Raw genomic sequence first — 19,464 nt, 5'->3', positions numbered from 1 at the left:
CCCAACCGCTGGGTCAAAACAACCCAATAGCTGGGTTTGTCCCTTTTTAACCCAGCGCTGGGTTATATTCAACCCAGCATTTTTTAGAGCGTATGGACATATGAACAATATATTTTGAAACATCAGTGAAACAGTGATATACCACAGTGTTTGCTCTCAGGTTATATTAATACACATATTCCTTACAACGAATAGAAACATCATGACCATCCATTTAGGTTTGGCGATAAGCTTAAATGGACATCGATTTGGTTCGAAAACAACTATTAAATCATTTCCTGATATGTCAGAAAACAAATACTCTTTTTATAATGTGTCTTAACGTATTCATTTGGTATCGTTTCATGCCAGTCGTGTCATTTCAATTAAAAAGCTCCTAATTATCAACTCTATGTGATAACTACAGTGCAAATGTTCGCAAAATGTAACAGTTACATCTGCACCGACGAGCGCTGTTGATCGTTCAAACAGTTCGCCTGAAAATGCATAGTGTATTTCAGGTGAAAAGAAAATCATTTTGATCCACGTACGGTAAAACACTTAAAGAAATAGTTCACCCAAAAATGAAATTTGCTCGTTTCTTCATCGGAGCAGATTTGGAGAAATGTAGCATTACATCACTTGCTCGTCAATGGATCATCTGCAATGAATGGGTGCCGTCAGAATGAGAGTCCAAACAGCTGATAAAAAAAACATCACAATAATCCACAAAAATCCACACGACTCCAGTCCATCCATTAATGTCTTGTGAAGTGAAGTGCTGCATGTTTGTAAGAAACAAACCCATAATTAAGGCCTTTTAACTTGAAAACTGTCATTTCAGGCCAAAATATGAGTTCATAATCCATATTCAGGGAAAGACTCCATCCCCTGTTGTCCTCTCACATCAAAATCAACTGACACGTATGACTTATCACTCATTCACTTATGAGCGGTGCTTGATCTGTGCATGCTTCTCTCCTGATTCAGATGAAACAACTTAAGAGAAAATAATATTACGGATTATGGACTTGTATTTCAGCCAGAAGCAATGGTTTTCGCTTCACAAGATGTTAATTGATGGACTGGAGTGGTGTGGATTACTTGTGGATTATTGTGACGTTTTTTTATCAGCTTTTTGGACTCTCATTCTAACGGCACCCATTCACTGCAGTAGATCCATTGGTGAACAAGTGATGTAATGCTAAATTAACTCATCTACATGGCCTGAAGGTGATCAAATTTGCATTTTTGGGTGATCTATTCCTTTAATATTCTACAGGTATGTCACTAGTGGTATAGTATCGCTTTTGGGTTGTTTCACGCCCCCTTTGGCCATATGAAGTACTACTACAATCATCTCAGGCATGTGCAACAGGTAAAAACCAACAATAGTTACTCGACAAACACAAGACTAACATTGCATGACATGAGCATGCCCTAAACAGCCCTTATTATCATGCAAAGGGATCAGTATAATGGATGTAAAAGATGTCAGAAATTGCCTCTGCTGCATATCCAACTCTTCATACGTTTAAGACGGGTCTTTCTTCGAAAATTTGTTTTGGGGTCTAATATATAGATGAATGGATGCACAGCTGAGCTCTACTGGTACATCCAGGCTATTGTAAATCCATGCATCGTCATGCATCAAAGAGTAGGATCCTCGGTTGGAGATGTCCATGCGGCTAAACTCACCCAAAACATACTGAAGAGGGAGAGAGAGCGGTTGAATGGGGAAATGTTTAAAGTCCTTTACAGCATAAACTTCTTATTTTTTTCTCTTTTCGTGTACTTTTATCAGACCTTTTTGGGTAAGACACAGTATGTGTGCGTTTATATATCTGAGTACATCACGTTTGCTGTCAAATATGAATCATTCTCTCCAGTAGAAGCTGTAGCTCGTCTCAAAAATATTTCAGTCACAACATTTGGATTTCATGTAAATAAAATGAACTTTTCAGCTGCTCCAGTTTGTGTGTGCATGTTTTGTTTTTTTGCCATTTTTATCACTGTTATATGTTGAATTGGATCTACGTTGTGATTGGTCCATTCAGTTACTTCATGCCACTGCGAAGCACCTGATTGGCTGCGATAAGCATGACACTGATGATGAAAGCAATCGCGAAGGCGCAGATCAGACTCTTCCGTACGCATGTTTGCTTCACCTGCTGGGTTGGACTTTCCGCTAAAGAAGCAGAAAGAAATATATGAGAAGATCAGGAGAAATATGGACGTAAGACAAGTTTTGGAGTTGATTCATTGAAATGAAATTAAAAATGTGGAACATTGGTGACAAGATAGTATACATCACTGGATGAATAGCAAAAAAAGGTTTATAAATATGTAGGACTGCAAGAAACCATGAAAATGTACTGAAAAGTAATGTTTGTCTTTTTCTGTGTTGATTAATCAACTGTGAGTTTGTCAAGTCTTTTGTGCATTTCACCTACTGTAAGAAGAAGTGCTATTTGTATGATGCCACAAACTATCATTCAAAAGTTTGGGTTTGTATGATTTTTTTAAATGTTTTTGAAAGAATTCTCTTATGCTCACTAAAGCTATCAATATGCCGATTTGCTGCACAAGAACATTTCTTGTTATTATCAATCTTGAAATCATCTGTTCTGCTTAACATTTTGTGGAAACTACTTTTTTCTTTGATAAATAGAAAGTTCAAAAAACAGCATTTATTTGAGATAGAAATATTTAATAACATTGTCTTTGCTGTCAATTTTGGTTAATTTATTGTATCTTTGTTGAATAAAAATAGTAATTTATTTAAAGAAAAATCATACTAACTCCAAGCATTTGAACAGTAGTGTATGTAGATCAAGATATTAAGATTTTGGGGGGTCTTCATCCACCAAAATCCTAATTTAGCAACTCTATACACCTTACAAAATTAAACCTGATGATGAAATGCATATTTTTGCAGGGCAGTAATAATAATCCAACTCATATTTCATCCAGAGTTGTGCATTAAGAAAGAAAAAACATTCTTACTGTCAATGTCAACCTGGCAGTCCTCAGGATTTTCGATGTGATTCTCCTCTGTCATGATGATATTCTCGATGTCCTTCATAGTCAGGTGGTCACAGAAGGTGTCATATAAGAGTCTCTTCAGCTCTTCCACAGTCAGCTTCTGCATATCACACTAAAAACAGAGACCAAATTGTATTATTAGGAGTCAAGCACCGAAGGTGCGAAGGCACCTATTGTATCCGTTGGCGCTCTTATTATTCTTTTTCTTCCGTTTCTTCCGCTCTAGAGTCTATGGTAGCCCATAAAACCGCTTGGGGGAAAGTTGTGAAATTTGGCACACTGATAGAGGACAGTCCCAAGACTTTAAAAAAATAAAAATAAAATCGTAAGATTTTTTCGTTTTTTCGCTACTTTTTCGAACTCATCCTAGACGGTTTGTCTGATTTTCGCCAAATTGGCTCAGATCATCTTCAGATCATGCTGGCAAAACGTTATGGAATTCAAGTTGATTAGTCAAACCGTTCTCGAATAATGCGTGAATGAATGGATGTGAGGCTTTTTCCCATGTCAGCCATTTTGGGCGTCTGCCATTTTGAATTTTGTCAAAAAATGCTATATTTTACGAACTCATTGCTGTATCGTTACGAAACTTAGTATGTGTCTTTGGCACCATGCCCTGACAGTACTCAAAAAGTTTTGGGGTTAAAAGTTTTGTGGCCAAAAGCTCGAAGGCCCGAGCACAGAATCGCAACGCAGTGACGGGGGTTCTCCACAAGAGGGCGTTGTTCTGAGGGTTAGCTCGGGGCTAGACATAATGAAATTTACAAAAATGCTAATAATGCTTGAATAAATTGGGCTATTGCAATAAAACTCAATATATTCTTTGGGTCATGCCGAGAACATCGATACCAATTATGCCAAAATCGGCCAAACTTCCTTTCCGCCATTTTGATTCAGGCTGAAAACCTACTTTTTCGAACTCCTCCTCGATCGTTGGTCCAATTTCCACCAAATTTGACTCGGATCATTTTGAGACCATGCTGGCAAAACGTTATGGATTTCGTGTCGATATACGAAACGGTTTTCGTTTTATGCATCAAACAAATTTGCTGGAAAGATGCCAAACTGCATCTGAGGCTGTATCTCTGCAAAGCTTTGACATATTTACACCAAACTTTGTATGTGCCATTGTCACCTCACACTGACCATGCCACATCAGTTTGGTAACAGCGCCAGCTATTGGTCAAAAATGTTAAACCAATCATTAACCATTAATAATGAAATTTACAAAAATCCTTATAACTTTTCATTACATTAGCCTATTGTAATCAAACTGGTCTCAAAACATTCCTTGGTTCATGCTGACAACACAGATACCAGTTTTACCATAGTCAGCTGAACTTCCTGTCCGCCATTTTGATTTATGTTGAAAACCTACTTTTACCATTCATTAACCATTAATAATTACATTCTTAAAAATGCTAATAACTTTTGATTGCATTAGTCTATTGTAATGAAACTGATATCAAAATATTCCTTGGCTTATGCCTACAACTTAGATACCAGAGTAAGCTGAACTTTCTGTCCGCCATTTTGATTTATGTTGAAAACCTACTTTTTTTAACTCCTCCAAGACCATTCGTCCGATTTTCACCCAATTTGACTCAGATCATTTTCAGACCATGCTGGCACAAAGTTATGGATTTTGTAGCGATAGACAAAACTGTTTTTTTGAGGCATGATGCCAAACTGACAGCAGTGAGCTGCGATTAGAGAAACAAACCCTTTGGGGGAATCACCATATGGCCCGTACAAATGATATTCTGCTTGTCTCACTTGGAGAATGCAGTGAATGAGACTTATGACATTTATTAATAATTATTGCTAAAAGTCATCATGTCACATAGAATATATCTGCATTTAAATGCATTCAGATATGTAAATTTGGCTCATGTTTAAAGGATAGGAGGCCCTTTATATGAACCAATTCCCTTAAGGTGATTCATGTCTGTTTGTTGGATTTCATAGAGAGCATTGAAAGTGTATCTAATCTGGTTTCTGTGTGACAGAGGCAGACAGAAGCAGCATATTTTGTGCCTGTTGTCACTTGGAATAAGAGAGAAGTGGCTAATAATCACCTTCCAGAACACAGAGTCAAAATTGGTTCCGTTGAACTTGTCAGGCATCCCGGCAGCCGAGAGTTTGGGCCCCAGGAGAGTAACGAATTCCTCAAAATCCACCTGGCCATCACCTAAAAAACAGACCGTGAAGTATTAGATGCATTCTAGCACAACATCAAGTTCCAGCGTGTTGGCTCTGGAATATGAAACGGGTATAGAAATGGACAGAAATCTGATATTTTCCGTCAGAGTTGTCTGCTATTAACAACTGAATAGAGAATACCAGCATCTGAACTGAATTTGCAGTGAGGTGTCAACGTGATGTAGAATTGTAATTTAAATTTAATAAAGTTAAATAAAGGCTTTAAAGTCTTTTAATAATACATTTAATTTTTAACTATGAATGACCCATGAAAATGAAATCAAAAACTATCAAATAGAGTTTGTGAAAAGCTAATAATGAAATAAAAAAATAAAATAAAACACCTACTAATTAATGGTTAAATGTTTTATTTGTTTATCTGATTTTCATATGACTTATCCAACATCAGAGAATATCACTGAAATACTAACTTAACATTTCAGTGTGTAAAAAAATAAGTAATTATTTTAGGTAAAAATGATTTGACTGAGAACAATTTTGGGAATCCTGGAAATAGAGTATTTCGAGAAATATGATATAATATCAATAATCCATAACACCAACAGAAATGTTTTTTTTTATATATATATTAATAATATTTGATTTATTTTTTAACAAATTTACTTTCATTTTGTGATTCTGTCAATATTAAAATGCTACTGCTGTTGATAGTAATGAGTTCGGAGATGTATGTCTGATCAGTTAAAAAAATAATTTGAACATATCTGGGAGTAAATAGTTGAAATCAAGCAAAATAAATGCTTAATAATGATTTAATGACAATAATATAATTTATAACTAATAATTATAATATTAATTGATGACTATGATTATTATTTGGTTAGACTAATAAAATAGTTCTGTTTTATTCAGATTTTTTGAATTGCAATTCACAAATATTCAAGTCTCTGCTTAATTCTTAAATTTGGCTAAATTCCTAAATTTTGCCTGAGTTTGCTGGTCATGGATTGGTTTGCTAATTAGTCCATTGTTGGATTAGTTTGATTAATTTCTCTCGCTCTCTCTCTTTGCTAGCTTCAATATTTTTAGTGTCAGATTGAGCGTGACTTCATGGAGTGAGTTTTGTCGAACTGAAAGACCCTCTCTGAGACGTTCTTTAAAGCACCGCTGCTACAGCCATCAAAGCACCGCTTTCGCCTTCAATTAATTTCTAGACAATTACTGTCAAACTTCAAAACGCCTACTGTGAACAGTGTTCTCATTATTAGCCCATGCATAATCCTTATGTCTCCATGCATTGTGAGGAATATGATAGAGTTTGGAGCAATAAAAGGTTCCCGTTATTTAGCTTTTTATTTGTTGAATATCTGTCAGTTGCAGTTGGCATCCCTACAGTGCCGAGAAATGCATATGATGGGTGTCTGGTGGGCTTCCTTAAAGGGATACTTCACCCTAAAACTGAAACTTGAAAACATTTGCTCACCCTTACGTTGTCTCAAACTTCTATAACTTTCTATCTATGCAGAACACAAAAGACAATATCTTGAAATAAATCAATTGAGACATCGCTTCTTTTCTACTCCACAGAAGAAAGAAAATCAAACAAGTCTGAACAACACAAACAATTTAGCACATATTCACTGAATATTGACATGAATGGATGGATGGATGAACTATCTCTTTAAGTTGCCTGGTGCACTGCAAAAAAATATAATAATTTTAATGGTAAAAGACTGTAAACATGATATGCTAAAAACCTGTAACTGGTTACCACTGAGTTTTTCTGTTTTACACATTAAAAAAGTAATTTTATGTGAAATTCTTTTAAAATTACAGTTTTTGGAAGTTAAAAAGAACAAGTCATCTTACAATTTAGAGTGAAATTTTTAAATGGTCATTGCCAGAATTCCCTGTGCGACACCTTTTATGTTTTTTTTAACAGTTTCTTCTTATTTTTTTTTTTATATCAGTTATACATTAGGGTTACACGTTACATTTTATGTTGTTAAATTGTTAATCTGAGTTTTTCTGTTTTACACATTAAAAAAGTAATTTTATGTGAAATTCTTTTAAAATTACAGTTTTTGGAAGTTAAAAAGAACAAGTCATCTTACAATTTAGAGTGAAATTTTTAAATGGTCATTGCCAGAATTCCCTGTGCGACACCTTTTATGTTTTTTTTAACAGTTTCTTCTTATTTTTTTTTTATATCAGTTATACATTAGGGTTACACGTTACATTTTATGTTGTTAAATTGTTAACATGATGATGTTTTGTATTTGTTTTATATGACACTGTTCACCTTCTATATGAGTCAAAATCTGCTAAGGGGTGATAAAGGAACAAATTTGTTACTGTTATTTACAACATGATCTGCATTTTCATTGGTTTAAATAAGAGACAAAAAAACAAATTTATGAATCAAAACCACATAAATTTGTTCTTCACTCAGTGAAATTGACAAGTGATTTTTATCAAATGAACAGTTCATTTGCAAAACCGATATTGCGCATTCCAAGTAATATCAATCATACTGCAGTTAGGTTGCTTTGATTAAGTAATAATAACTTAAACAAATAGTAATTTACAAAATTAAAGTTCATTGAAAATATGTTTTTGTTTTACATATTAAAAGTTTGTTTTATAGCAAAAGCAGATAACTCCAACAGTCGTTTTTTGGCAAAAGCAGATAACTCCACATTTCATGTTTTAGAGTTAAAAAAAAAACACTCTTTTAATCTTTGTAATCTCCTAAGATGACAATGTAGATGCCTGACAAACGTTGTTGTTGTTGTGATCATAAACTTTATGGATGTGATTACACGCAATACACAGAGCTTTCCCCTCATCATTGAAACACACCTTGCTTTTGCAAGGTTCCGTGAAAACGTTTCAGCTTTTATTTTCCTTTTTCGCCCTGAAGAAGATATCACAGGTTCATCAAGTTCGGCGAAACTATCCATCCTCGATCACTTTTAGTCAGCTTTGATGAAACTCCTCTCAGCTAGCACGTCTTTTCAAAGTGAAAGCAGCCTTGTCACCTGACCTGAATACAGTGCGCTGATTCGCTAAAATGGACTTATCGGCTTCTGTTCAAAAACAACAAGGGCGCTTGTCGGCTTCTGCAGTAAAACGTGAACTCGCGATGCCTTGAAAGTGGACAAAACCGGCTTTTTTGACAAAACGTGTTTAGGGTTCAGATCACGCTATATGTGGAGAATAATGCATGGCAATCAGCTCTTTTTTTTTTTAAAGTGGCGTTTATCGGTTTTTGCAAATGAGCTCTTCAAATGTAGATAACTACCATCTCAGTTTAAAAGAATGATGTAAGTTTGAAGATATAAATTTTTACATGATTTGTTACATTTAATTACCCCTTTGCAGATTTTGACTTTGCAGATTTTGGTGTGGCTGTATATTTGTGATGGTTGTCCATATATTATAAAGGTACAAAACAGATTTTAGTACTTCAGTAGGCTGGTATATTAACATTATATCAGTTAATGAAATATAAATTTTTTACTCTTATTTTAAGTTAATTCCATAAAACGTTCTGGTGACCACAGCTGTTGGGTTTTTTACCATAAATGTCACATATTTTTTCAGAACATCAGCTGATAGCCCATGCTGAGAGCAACAATCTATTCTTGTTTTTTCAGCACGGCACTCCATTCACAGTCTTGTGTATGTGTCTCCTCACCATCCATGTCGAGTCTTTGAATGATGACCTCCAGCTCGACCTCATTGGGCATGTACCCTAGAGAACGCATGGCCATGCCGAGCTCCTGCTTTGAGATGAAGCCATTCCCATCTCGATCAAACACCTTAAACGCCTCCCGGATTTCTGAGGAAGAGAGCAACACACACTATTACTCTGCAACATTGTTATACGAGACAGATATTAAAATCATCACCCCTAAGTGACTCAAAGAAAAGGGATGATTGCAGTATATTGATTTTTCGCACAATAATTCACTTTCAACTTCAGCAAAGCGCAGTCCTTCTTGACTTGATTGATTTAAAACAAAGGAACAGGACGATTTCCGTTGCATCCGAACAGGCTTGTTAAAAGACGTCAAAATGCCATAATACATAGGGTTGGTTGAGCCTACTTGTTTCACCGTATATGCATTATACATCATCATTAAGTCATTTGCAATTTTCCACTTGTCACGCCATGATGCCATATTCAGAATTATGAAATATGAGCCACTCTGGCTGCAAGATATTACTATAAATCCAGATAATATATTCAATACGGAGTGTGAACAGGAGTATTCGCTACTATGCTTTGCTCACTGTGCTTTAGGTTTGATAAATGGCACGTGGGGTCCAAACAAAAACAGCACATTAAATCTATCGCTCCCCTGAGTGAAGGAAATTAGGGAGGAAATATGAGAAAAATACAAGAAATGACGGTACTGCAGTCCAAATAAGTCAACAGCAACAGATGGTGAAAGCAATTTTACTCTGCATTACGGTGGAAGTAAGCAGATTTCAAACGGAAGTGAAGTGTGGGCTCTAATTTGCTCATTTCAAAGCAAAACAATTTAGCTGCAAGCAACACATTTGGAGGCTGGAAAAAAAGAAACGTTTTAAAGAAAAATAAGATGGTTCTAGGATGCCCTATCAACCAGACGAGAGCAAACTCAAACAGAATATTCAGAGTCATTAGCATTTGATTTGAATGATTATTAACAAGCTCATTATTCAAGAAGCTCAACAAGTAGATCAGAAGTGTACAAAACACATTAACAACTAGAGACAGGAATTAAGAATTTAACCATTTTGGTTCCAATAATTAGTACTTTTTAAGAAAAACAATGCAATTTAATTGCCAAAATTATTGTGAGATCATTTCAATAATAATAAATTATTTGTTTAAACAAATATTTAATAATTTATTAAATGATAGAATATTTTTTCTGATCAAAAAAAAAAAATTACTATCATAGATTTTTACCATGTTTTATGGAAAACAATGCACTAAAATGTCATTCAGTGTTAACAATAGTTCGTATACCAAAACAAATATTGTCAGGCATATTTAGAATTAAAATCAACAGATGACAATAAAAGACTCTCCAAATCTTTGCCACTATCCTTCAAACCTCTACGTTTTTTCAGCAATACATTTATTTAAAATATAATCAAATCTGGCATGATCGCTTTATTCTTTTATATATTTTAGTAAGTACGGGACAGAATGGGTATATTTCATTTTTTCGTAAATATATCTGTTAAGCTGAATGACGATGGAACATTACTTCACCCATATTTTGCCATTTTATTTTCACAAAAGTTATTTGAAACATTAACGTAGACACTTTAACACCAAAATGAGACATTCTGTCTTTGACCCAACTCCACTGCGTTTGATTAACTAAAAAAAAAACAGTTGATAAGAGTTGTTCATTCACACCACACTCATTATTTGTTGTTTTTTCTTTGATTTGCTTAAAATAACAGACGTATGATGTTAGAAGTGAGGCTTTTTGAAATGAACTGAACCAGTTACTGTACTTTGTTTCAGCTACTGAGGACATCCGATGGTTAAATCTGCATAAAAGCAATAAGGCACAGCAAAATCTGACATGACGTATTCTACAAAGAACAACTGCAAGTGTTTTCTACTAAGTGTAAACTACAATATCATTAAAATCCAAAATAAATGATTTACTGTATATCATATAGAATATAATAGAATGTCCCCAGCATCAAACCAGTGACATTTCTGTCAGTCGGCTCCATGTAGTATTTAAAGTAAAAAGTACTTTTGTGCATTGATTTTACTTTATATTAATAATACTTTAAATGCATTAATGTAAGGCACTGAAAACACATAGCGGTACAAAAAAAACAGTTGATAAGAGTTGTTCATTCACACCACACTCATTATTTGTTGTTTTTTCTTTGATTTGCTTAAAATAACAGACGTATGATGTTAGAAGTGAGGCTTTTTGAAATGAACTGAACCAGTTACTGTACTTTGTTTCAGCTACTGAGGACATCCGATGGTTAAATCTGCATAAAAGCAATAAGGCACCGCAAAATCTGACATGACGTATTCTACAAAGAACAACTGCAAGTGTTTTCTACTAAGTGTAAACTACAATATCATTAAAATCCAAAATAAATGATTTACTGTATATCATATAGAATATAATAGAATGTCCCCAGCATCAAACCAGTGACATTTCTGTCAGTCGGCTCCATGTAGAAAAGTAAAAAGTACTTTTGTGCATTGATTTTACTTTATATTAATAATACTTTAAATGCATTAATGTAAGGCACTGAAAACACATAGCGGTAAATTTTAGCAAGTTCATATTTATTGTGATTTTTTTTAATAGACTGAGAGCCATACCGGTGAATAACTGAACTGTGACAAATTAAAAAATAATAATAATAATAAAATAGTAAAGAATTAATGGTAACACTTTACTTGAAGGGGTGTGCATAAGACTGACATGACACCTTCATAATCATGACATGACACGTGTTTTTTATGCATGTTTATGACAACTGTCATTAAGTGTCATTCGCTCAGTTATGTCATTTTTAATGCAAAGATGACATTGTTTGAGATGTCTTTGTTATGGGCTATGGTTAGGGGTAAGGGTAGGGGTAGGGTTAGGTCAAATAATGTCATATTTGCATTAAAAATGACATAACTGAGCGAATGACACTTAATGACAGTTGTCATAAACATGCATAAAAACCTTCATATTCATGATATGTGTCATGTCATAATTATGTAGGTGTCATGTCATGATTATGAAGGTGTCATGTCAGTCTTATGCACACCCCTTCAAGTAAAGTGTAACCGAATTAATTTCAATGGTAATGGTTAAAAGTTAATCAATATTGAGCAGTAAGTGTATTAAAACACTGTAAAATACAATTGATAGAAATTACAAGCTTGAATAATGTGGCTGTTTGAGCACAGCACAAAAATTATAATTATTATTAAGAACACAAAAAATAAAGCTTGAAGTCTTCAAGCTGATAAATAATAATGTCTAATAGTTACTTACGGAGTACAGAAACAGGCCTCTTGTCTCAATATATTCTGATTGACAGGCAGGTAATTACTGCTATAGGTGATCATTTGAGACGTTTTAAGGGACCTCCATCATAGAGTGACTCAACCCACATAGATTGCAAATACACACGACAAACAGAAAACTGTCATTCACATGGCCTACCTGATTTGTAGAAAAGTGTATCAAGCATTCGTTTTGTCCAACTGATTTGCTTTAACCTTTAGCCTTCAATTTAATTGGAGAAATGAGAGGAGTATCCTTGGAATGTCATTGGGTAAAGAATACATGACACTGTGTAGGAGTTGTTTGGAATAGAGAATCAGGCCTCTGTCACAAACTCAGTTTACAAAAACACCATAACGATGTGTGAAATGTGGGGAAATTTGGGAAACTACCGAGGCTCTATAGTGGACTCAACCATGTTCGTTGTGCAACAAAGCTTTTGGGAAACCCACCTCTGCCTGTTGCTAGGCAACTGCACAACTGTTCCAACCCACTATTGTAAGGGTTGTGATTAGACCACAGCACTTCCAGCATGATAGCGCACGCTTGTCACAGCATATCAAAAAGTTGTACCCGCTCATAAAAATAGCACTTTCTATAAAAATAATAATGATAACTATGAAAGTCAAGCATGCATCTAAAACTGATCCAGTGTGGCATGTGTTTTCAACAATGCAATTTAAAAAAATACAGCTTTTCAGAATATTTAAAGGAATAGTTCACCCAAAAATGTAAAATTGCCGAAAATGTACTCACCCTCAGGCCATGCAGTATGGAGATGAGTTTGTTTTTTTTAATCAGAAAAGATTTGAAGAAATTTAGCATTACATCATTTGCTCTCTGCAGTGAATGGGTGCCATCAGAATAAGAGTCCAAACAGCTGATAAAAACATCACAATAATTCACAAGTAATCCACTCCACTCCAGTCCATCAGTTAACGTCTGGTGAAGCAAAAAGCTATGTGTTTGTAATAAACAAATATATTATTAAGGTGTCACTTTTGGCCAAAATACAAGTCCATATGCTTCCTCCAGTGGAAAAAGTCTAGCCCATGTTGCCCTCACACATATTTGTTTCGAAATGTTTTGGACTGTTTTCGTTCGTAAACGATGCTTGATCTGTGCATATTTCTCTTCTTATTCAGATTACTTTTTCACTGGAGAAAGCAATATTATGGATTATGGACTCCAATTATTTTAGTCAGAAGAATTAGTTTTAAGTTAAATATGTCTAAATAATGGACTTGTTTATTACAAGCATGCAGCTTTTCACTTTACAAGATGTTTATTGATTTAAGACATGCAGGTACTTGTGGATTACTGTGATGTTTTTATCAGCTGTTTGGACTCTCATTCTGACGGCACCCATTCACTACAGAGGATCCATTGGTGAGCAAGTGATTTAATGCAACATTTCTCCAAATCTGTTCTGATAAAGAAACAAACTCATCTATATGTTAGATAGCCTGATGGTGAATACATTTTAAGCATTTTTTTATTTTTTGGTTGTAAATTACATTTCTGTTATCATTTACTCCCCCTCATGTGGTTCCAAAAATCTTTTGACTTTCTTTTGAACTGGAAACACAAGAGATTTCAAAAACATTTGAAGCTCATTATTAAGAAACATTACATCATTATTAATAAAATTACTTTATAAGCTATCATTTTACTTCAAAAGACCTAAGTCGTGGATTACTTTTATGTTTTAATGCTGCTTTGCAACCTTTTTGGAAAAGAAAAAAGAGTGGTTATGTTTTGACGAAGAAAAAAAACCATCCAGTTTTGGTAAGTAAATGGATGAAAAATTCATAATTTCTGTGCACGTTGCAAAGATGCATCAATGACTCTGTTTTTAAATGACTAGGTTTCAAAATATTCATCATTCAACTCCATCAACCAGGTAGATTCGAACAGCTAATGTTTTATGTACTGTTTTGCTCAAAATCAACCTCGAACCAACGTGCCTTGACCCACACCTGCAGTATAATTTACATAATTACAACTTTCAGCCCAGTGCACATGCAATGTTCATAAATAGAATTACACTTTTTCTTTTTTTTGTCTTTGAAATAACACAGAAGACGTTTTTCTGCAAATTTTGTGGCATGAGGCAACAACAACAATACAAGAACTCGAGTAAACTCAAATCTCTTGTGAGGAACAGATTGCAATCCGATTAAGGGATTGCCACAGGTTTCCTTGGAGTGAGAAACACTTTGATTGGGGAAGTCCATGCCAGAGCACAACGCCTTGCCAGATGCTGTGGGCTGCTGGCAATGATTAGATTTGTTAGGAAACCTCAGTTCTTTGCCAATTAAATTCTGACCTACCATATGTATTTGTTTGTAAACGTTTTGGGGATTTTTTAGTTTGGCTCCTGGAGAAAACTCTCAATTTCTAGAACTAAAGGAATGTTTTTGGGTTTAATACAAGTAATCTCTATTGACAATATTTGTGGCACAAACCTGATTAAAACTAAATAATTTATAGAAAAAAATAACTGCTTTACTTTAAGTGGCAATACTTTGTACATGGAAAGTAATAATGTCATACATAATGTCGTGTTGAAATTTAATTTGAAATGGAATTATTCATATTTCAATGTTTATTACCTGTTCCCAAGTGCTGCTAGTAACTGGTAGCTACAATTTTTGCGTTAAAAAACAAACATACAAAAAATGCAGCTGTACTAAACCCAGAACATTTAAACAGACAAACTTTATTTTAATTTGAATAAGCTTTAAAGTGCTTTAAAATAACTGTAAATCAAACATTAACACTGGTTAAACATTATTCAAGTATTTATTCATATTTTGAATTTAATTTTAGTTTCAGTTTTAGTAATTCTATGTGCTTTTATCATTTTTATTATTTTATATATTTCTATATATCTTTTTTTTCAGTTTTATTAATTTTAGTACTTCAACTAACAATTATTTATTTCAGTTTGTTGCCAAGGCAATCCCATTTTTTCATCTTATATTTATACCTTTTTTTTAAATGGAGATTTATTTCAGATACCAAAATTGTTTTTTAATAGTTGTAGTTTAACAATACAACACCAATTAACACTAACATACTTTATATTTCTCTTCAACCACTTTCTTCTCATCTTAAACCACATCAATTCATTGAAGACATCCTTTAGAGATCTCCAAAAAAGGCTTTGCTAGCCCTACTCTAAATGTGTCATTCTCTGATGTTGTTTATTTCTGAATATGTCTACTGACTTTATTGCAAAATGTTAAATAAATAAAACAGTCACTGTTTGCCTGATATTATATAACTGTCATCCAATCCTTACACAGAACTAGTCAAAACGTTGTTTTTCACGGGGGGGGAAGAGATGGATATATATATATATATATATATATATATATATTCCTGGACAAAGTGTAACTATAGAACAGAGATGAATGAAGTTTTCTTCAAAGAGAGCTAATTAATCACTTTCCAGTGTTAACTTTCTCTTTGTGAGCCTCTTATAGAGGGATTAAACTAACATAGTCATGACAGCCAGCCAGCTCAAATCGCCGCTCAGAAAGAGAGAGATAAGATATCCATACTTTCTGTTCTACAGTGAGATAACAGATGTAGAGAGAAGAGCTGAACTCTCTCTCACGTGGCAATCATATCTGATGACCATATGCTCAGGGGTTTGCCAATGCATTATGACAGCCAGAAACAGATTCTATGTATGGTGTTTAATTTTACAGATTTAATTTTAGAAACCAAATATTCTTCCACATAACGTCTGTTGCTTAAATACCTGTGCATCAATGGTCTGCCATTTACATCATTGCTATTTTGTTCCAAACTTATTTACAGAAATAGTCTGTCAACTTTTACTCACTTTTACAGTATGTCATTCCAATCCATAAAATTGATGAAGATTAGCAGAATGCACACTTCTCATTTCCATAGTATAGTTTCAGTAAATGTGGACGTCATATGGACCAAATTCATATACCTTTATAATTTTTGGTATTTTTAGAGTTTGACTCTGCGGTGTGAACATTCTGCATAAAATTTCATTTTTCAAACAGGTTTAAAAATGACATGTTCATGATGTTCCGAGTCAATGATTCGTATAAAGAAATCGTGACATCATGCTATACCAACAAATCACAAAGTGTTCAGATCACATTCTGCCATCGTCTTTAAATACCCTTTGCTGTCCCTTTGTTGTCCTGGGATTTTTACTGATATTGAATCTCTGTTTAATCCCTGCGCACTTTCCCTTTAAAAGTCCTGGGAGCTTGAAAGGGCTCGCAGGATCTCTATCATCTGAAGGCAGGGTGCTTCTAATACACGCTGAAGCCCTGTTTGATGTATGAAGGTGCAGTTGCACTTCAAAGCTGTAATGTGTTCTCACAGTTCTCATATAGAGATGCTATTGAAAGACAAAGACATGAAAGTGCATGTGTGGGGTTAAAGAACTGTCAAGCCTTCAACACAAACCGCTCTCTTTCTCTCAAACACACTTGCAAGCAAATTATGCAAGGAAGACTTGAATATAAAATCCATTATGTATGCAATGGCTCACTCATTAGTTTTCATTTAAAGTTAATCATCTATTATGAATAGACAGACAGACTACGGTGGCCCAGTAGTGCACAACACAACAAATTCTCCACAACACAAGGAAAAACACAACGCATAGGACTAATTTGAGTTGTGGATTTGTTTCCATTGTGTTGCAGCTTGTTTCTGTTGTGTTGTGACTTGTTTCTGTTGTGTTGTGACTTGTTTCTGTTGTGTTCTGCTAATTTTGTTGTATTGCAGCTTGTTTATGTTGTGTTGTGGCTTGTTTCCGTTGTGTTTTGCTAATTTCGTTGTTTTGTGGCTTGTTATCGTTATGTTGCGGCTTGATACCATTGTGTTGTGCTAATTTCATTATGTTGTGCTAATGTCGTTGTGTTGCGGCCTGTTTCTCTTGTGCTCATTTCGTTGTGTTGCGACTTGTTTCCATTGTGTTGTGCTAATTTTGCTGTGTTGTGGCTTGTTTTCGTTGTGTTGTGCTAATTTTGTTATTTTTGTGGCTTGTTTCTGTTTGTTTCCATGGTGTTGCAACTTATTTCCGTTGTGTTGTTACTCATTTCCATTGTGTTGCAACTTATTTCCGTTTTGTTGTGCTAATTTCATTGTTTTGTGGCTTGTTTCCGTTGTGTTGTGCTAATTTGTTGTGTTGCGACTTGTTTCTATTGTGTTGTGTTAATTTAATTGTTTTGTGGCTTGTTTCCGTTGTGTTGTGCTAATTTTGCTGTGTTGTGGCTTGTTTCCGGTGTGTTGTGCTAATTTTGCTGTGTTGTGGCTTGTTTCCGGTGTGTTGTGCTAATTTTGCTGTGTTGTGGCTTGTTTCCGGTGTGTTGTGCTAATTTTGCTGTGTTGTGGCTTGTTTCCGGTGTGTTGTGCTAATTTTGCTGTGTTGTGGCTTGTTTCCGGTGTGTTGTGCTAATTTTGCTGTGTTGTGGCTTGTTTCCGGTGTGTTGTGCTAATTTTGCTGTGTTGTGGCTTGTTTCCGGTGTGTTGTGCTAATTTTGCTGTGTTGTGGCTTGTTTCCGGTGTGTTGTGCTAATTTTGCTGTGTTGTGGCTTGTTTCCGGTGTGTTGTGCTAATTTTGCTGTGTTGTGGCTTGTTTCCGGTGTGTTGTGCTAATTTTGCTGTGTTGTGGCTTGTTTCCGGTGTGTTGTGCTAATTTTGCTGTGTTGTGGCTTGTTTCCGGTGTGTTGTGCTAATTTTGCTGTGTTGTGGCTTGTTTCCGGTGTGTTGTGCTAATTTTGCTGTGTTGTGGCTTGTTTCCGGTGTGTTGTGCTAATTTTGCTGTGTTGTGGCTTGTTTCCGGTGTGTTGTGCTAATTTTGCTGTGTTGTGGCTTGTTTCCGGTGTGTTGTGCTAATTTTGCTGTGTTGTGGCTTGTTTCCGGTGTGTTGTGCTAATTTTGCTGTGTTGTGGCTTGTTTCCGGTGTGTTGTGCTAATTTTGCTGTGTTGTGGCTTGTTTCCGGTGTGTTGTGCTAATTTTGCTGTGTTGTGGCTTGTTTCCGGTGTGTTGTGCTAATTTTGCTGTGTTGTGGCTTGTTTCCGGTGTGTTGTGCTAATTTTGCTGTGTTGTGGCTTGTTTCCGGTGTGTTGTGCTAATTTTGCTGTGTTGTGGCTTGTCTCCATTGTGTTGTGCTAATTTCATTGTTTTGTGGCTTGTTTCCGTTGTGTTGTGCTAATTTCGTTGTGTTGCGACTTGTTTCCATTTTGTTGTGCTGATTTCATTGTTTTGTGGCTTGTTTTCCTTGTGTTGTGCTAATTTTTCTGTGTTGTGGCGTGCTTATTTTGCTGTGTTGTGGCTTGTTTCCGTTGTGTTGTGCTAATTCCGTTGTGTTGCGACTTGTTTCCATTGTGTTGTGCTAATTTTGCTGTGTTGTGGCGTGCTAATTGTGCTGTGTTGTGGCTTGTTTCCGTTGTGTTGTGCTAATTCCGTTGTGTTGCGACTTGTTTCCATTGTGTTGTGCTAATTTTGCTGTGTTGTGGCGTGCTAATTGTGCTGTGTTGTGGCTTGTTTCCGTTGTGTTGTGCTAATTCCGTTGTGTTGCGACTTGTTTCCATTGTGTTGTGCTAATTTTGCTGTGTTGTGGCGTGCTAATTGTGCTGTGTTGTGGCTTGTTTCCGTTGTGTTGTGCTAATTCCGTTGTGTTGCGACTTGTTTCCATTGTGTTGTGCTAATTTTGCTGTGTTGTGGCGTGCTAATTGTGCTGTGTTGTGGCTTGTTTCCGTTGTGTTGTGCTAATTCCGTTGTGTTGCGACTTGTTTCCATTGTGTTGTGCTAATTTTGCTGTGTTGTGGCGTGCTAATTGTGCTGTGTTGTGGCTTGTTTCCGTTGTGTTGTGCTAATTTTGCTGTGTTGTGGCGTGCTAATTGTGCTGTGTTGTGACTTGTTTCCATTGTGTTGTGCTAATTTTGCTGTGTTGTGTCTTGTTTCCATTGTGTTGTGCTAATTGTGCTGTGTTGTGGCTTGTTTCCGTTGTGTTGTGCTAATTTTTATTGTTTTGTGGCTTGTTTCCAATGTGTTGCTGCTTGTTTCCATTGTGTTGCAACTTGTTTCCGTTGTGTCGTGGCTTGTTTCCATTGTGTTGTGTTAATTTCATAGTTTTGTGGCTTGTTTCCATTATGTTGTGCTAATTTCGTTGTTTTGTGGCTTTTTTTTTTTTTGTTTTGTTTATTTCCTTTTTTTTTT

At 35.3% G+C, this 19,464-nt stretch overlaps 1 protein-coding gene across 1 annotated transcript in view; it reads right to left on the bottom strand.

Moving 5' to 3' along the window:
• Nucleotides 1-1,943: 1,943 nt before the first annotated feature.
• cabp7a (calcium binding protein 7a) overlaps nucleotides 1,944-19,464 on the bottom strand; it is a 37,419-nt gene continuing 19,898 nt past the window's right edge. Inside the window, exons 2-5 of the mRNA XM_016290684.1 lie at nucleotides 8,888-9,031; nucleotides 5,103-5,215; nucleotides 2,986-3,136; nucleotides 1,944-2,167 (exon numbers count right to left, since the gene is read on the bottom strand). Of these exons, the coding sequence (XP_016146170.1) occupies nucleotides 2,037-2,167; nucleotides 2,986-3,136; nucleotides 5,103-5,215; nucleotides 8,888-9,031 (539 nt within the window). The 3' untranslated portion in view covers nucleotides 1,944-2,036. The remainder of the gene's footprint in view (nucleotides 2,168-2,985; nucleotides 3,137-5,102; nucleotides 5,216-8,887; nucleotides 9,032-19,464) is intronic.

This window comes from Sinocyclocheilus grahami, unplaced genomic scaffold, assembly GCF_001515645.1.
Source record: "Sinocyclocheilus grahami isolate Dianchi unplaced genomic scaffold, SAMN03320097.WGS_v1.1 scaffold261.1, whole genome shotgun sequence".
In the NCBI taxonomy this organism is placed as follows: domain Eukaryota; kingdom Metazoa; phylum Chordata; class Actinopteri; order Cypriniformes; family Cyprinidae; genus Sinocyclocheilus; species Sinocyclocheilus grahami.
This window is presented reverse-complemented; position numbering and strand designations above follow the sequence as displayed.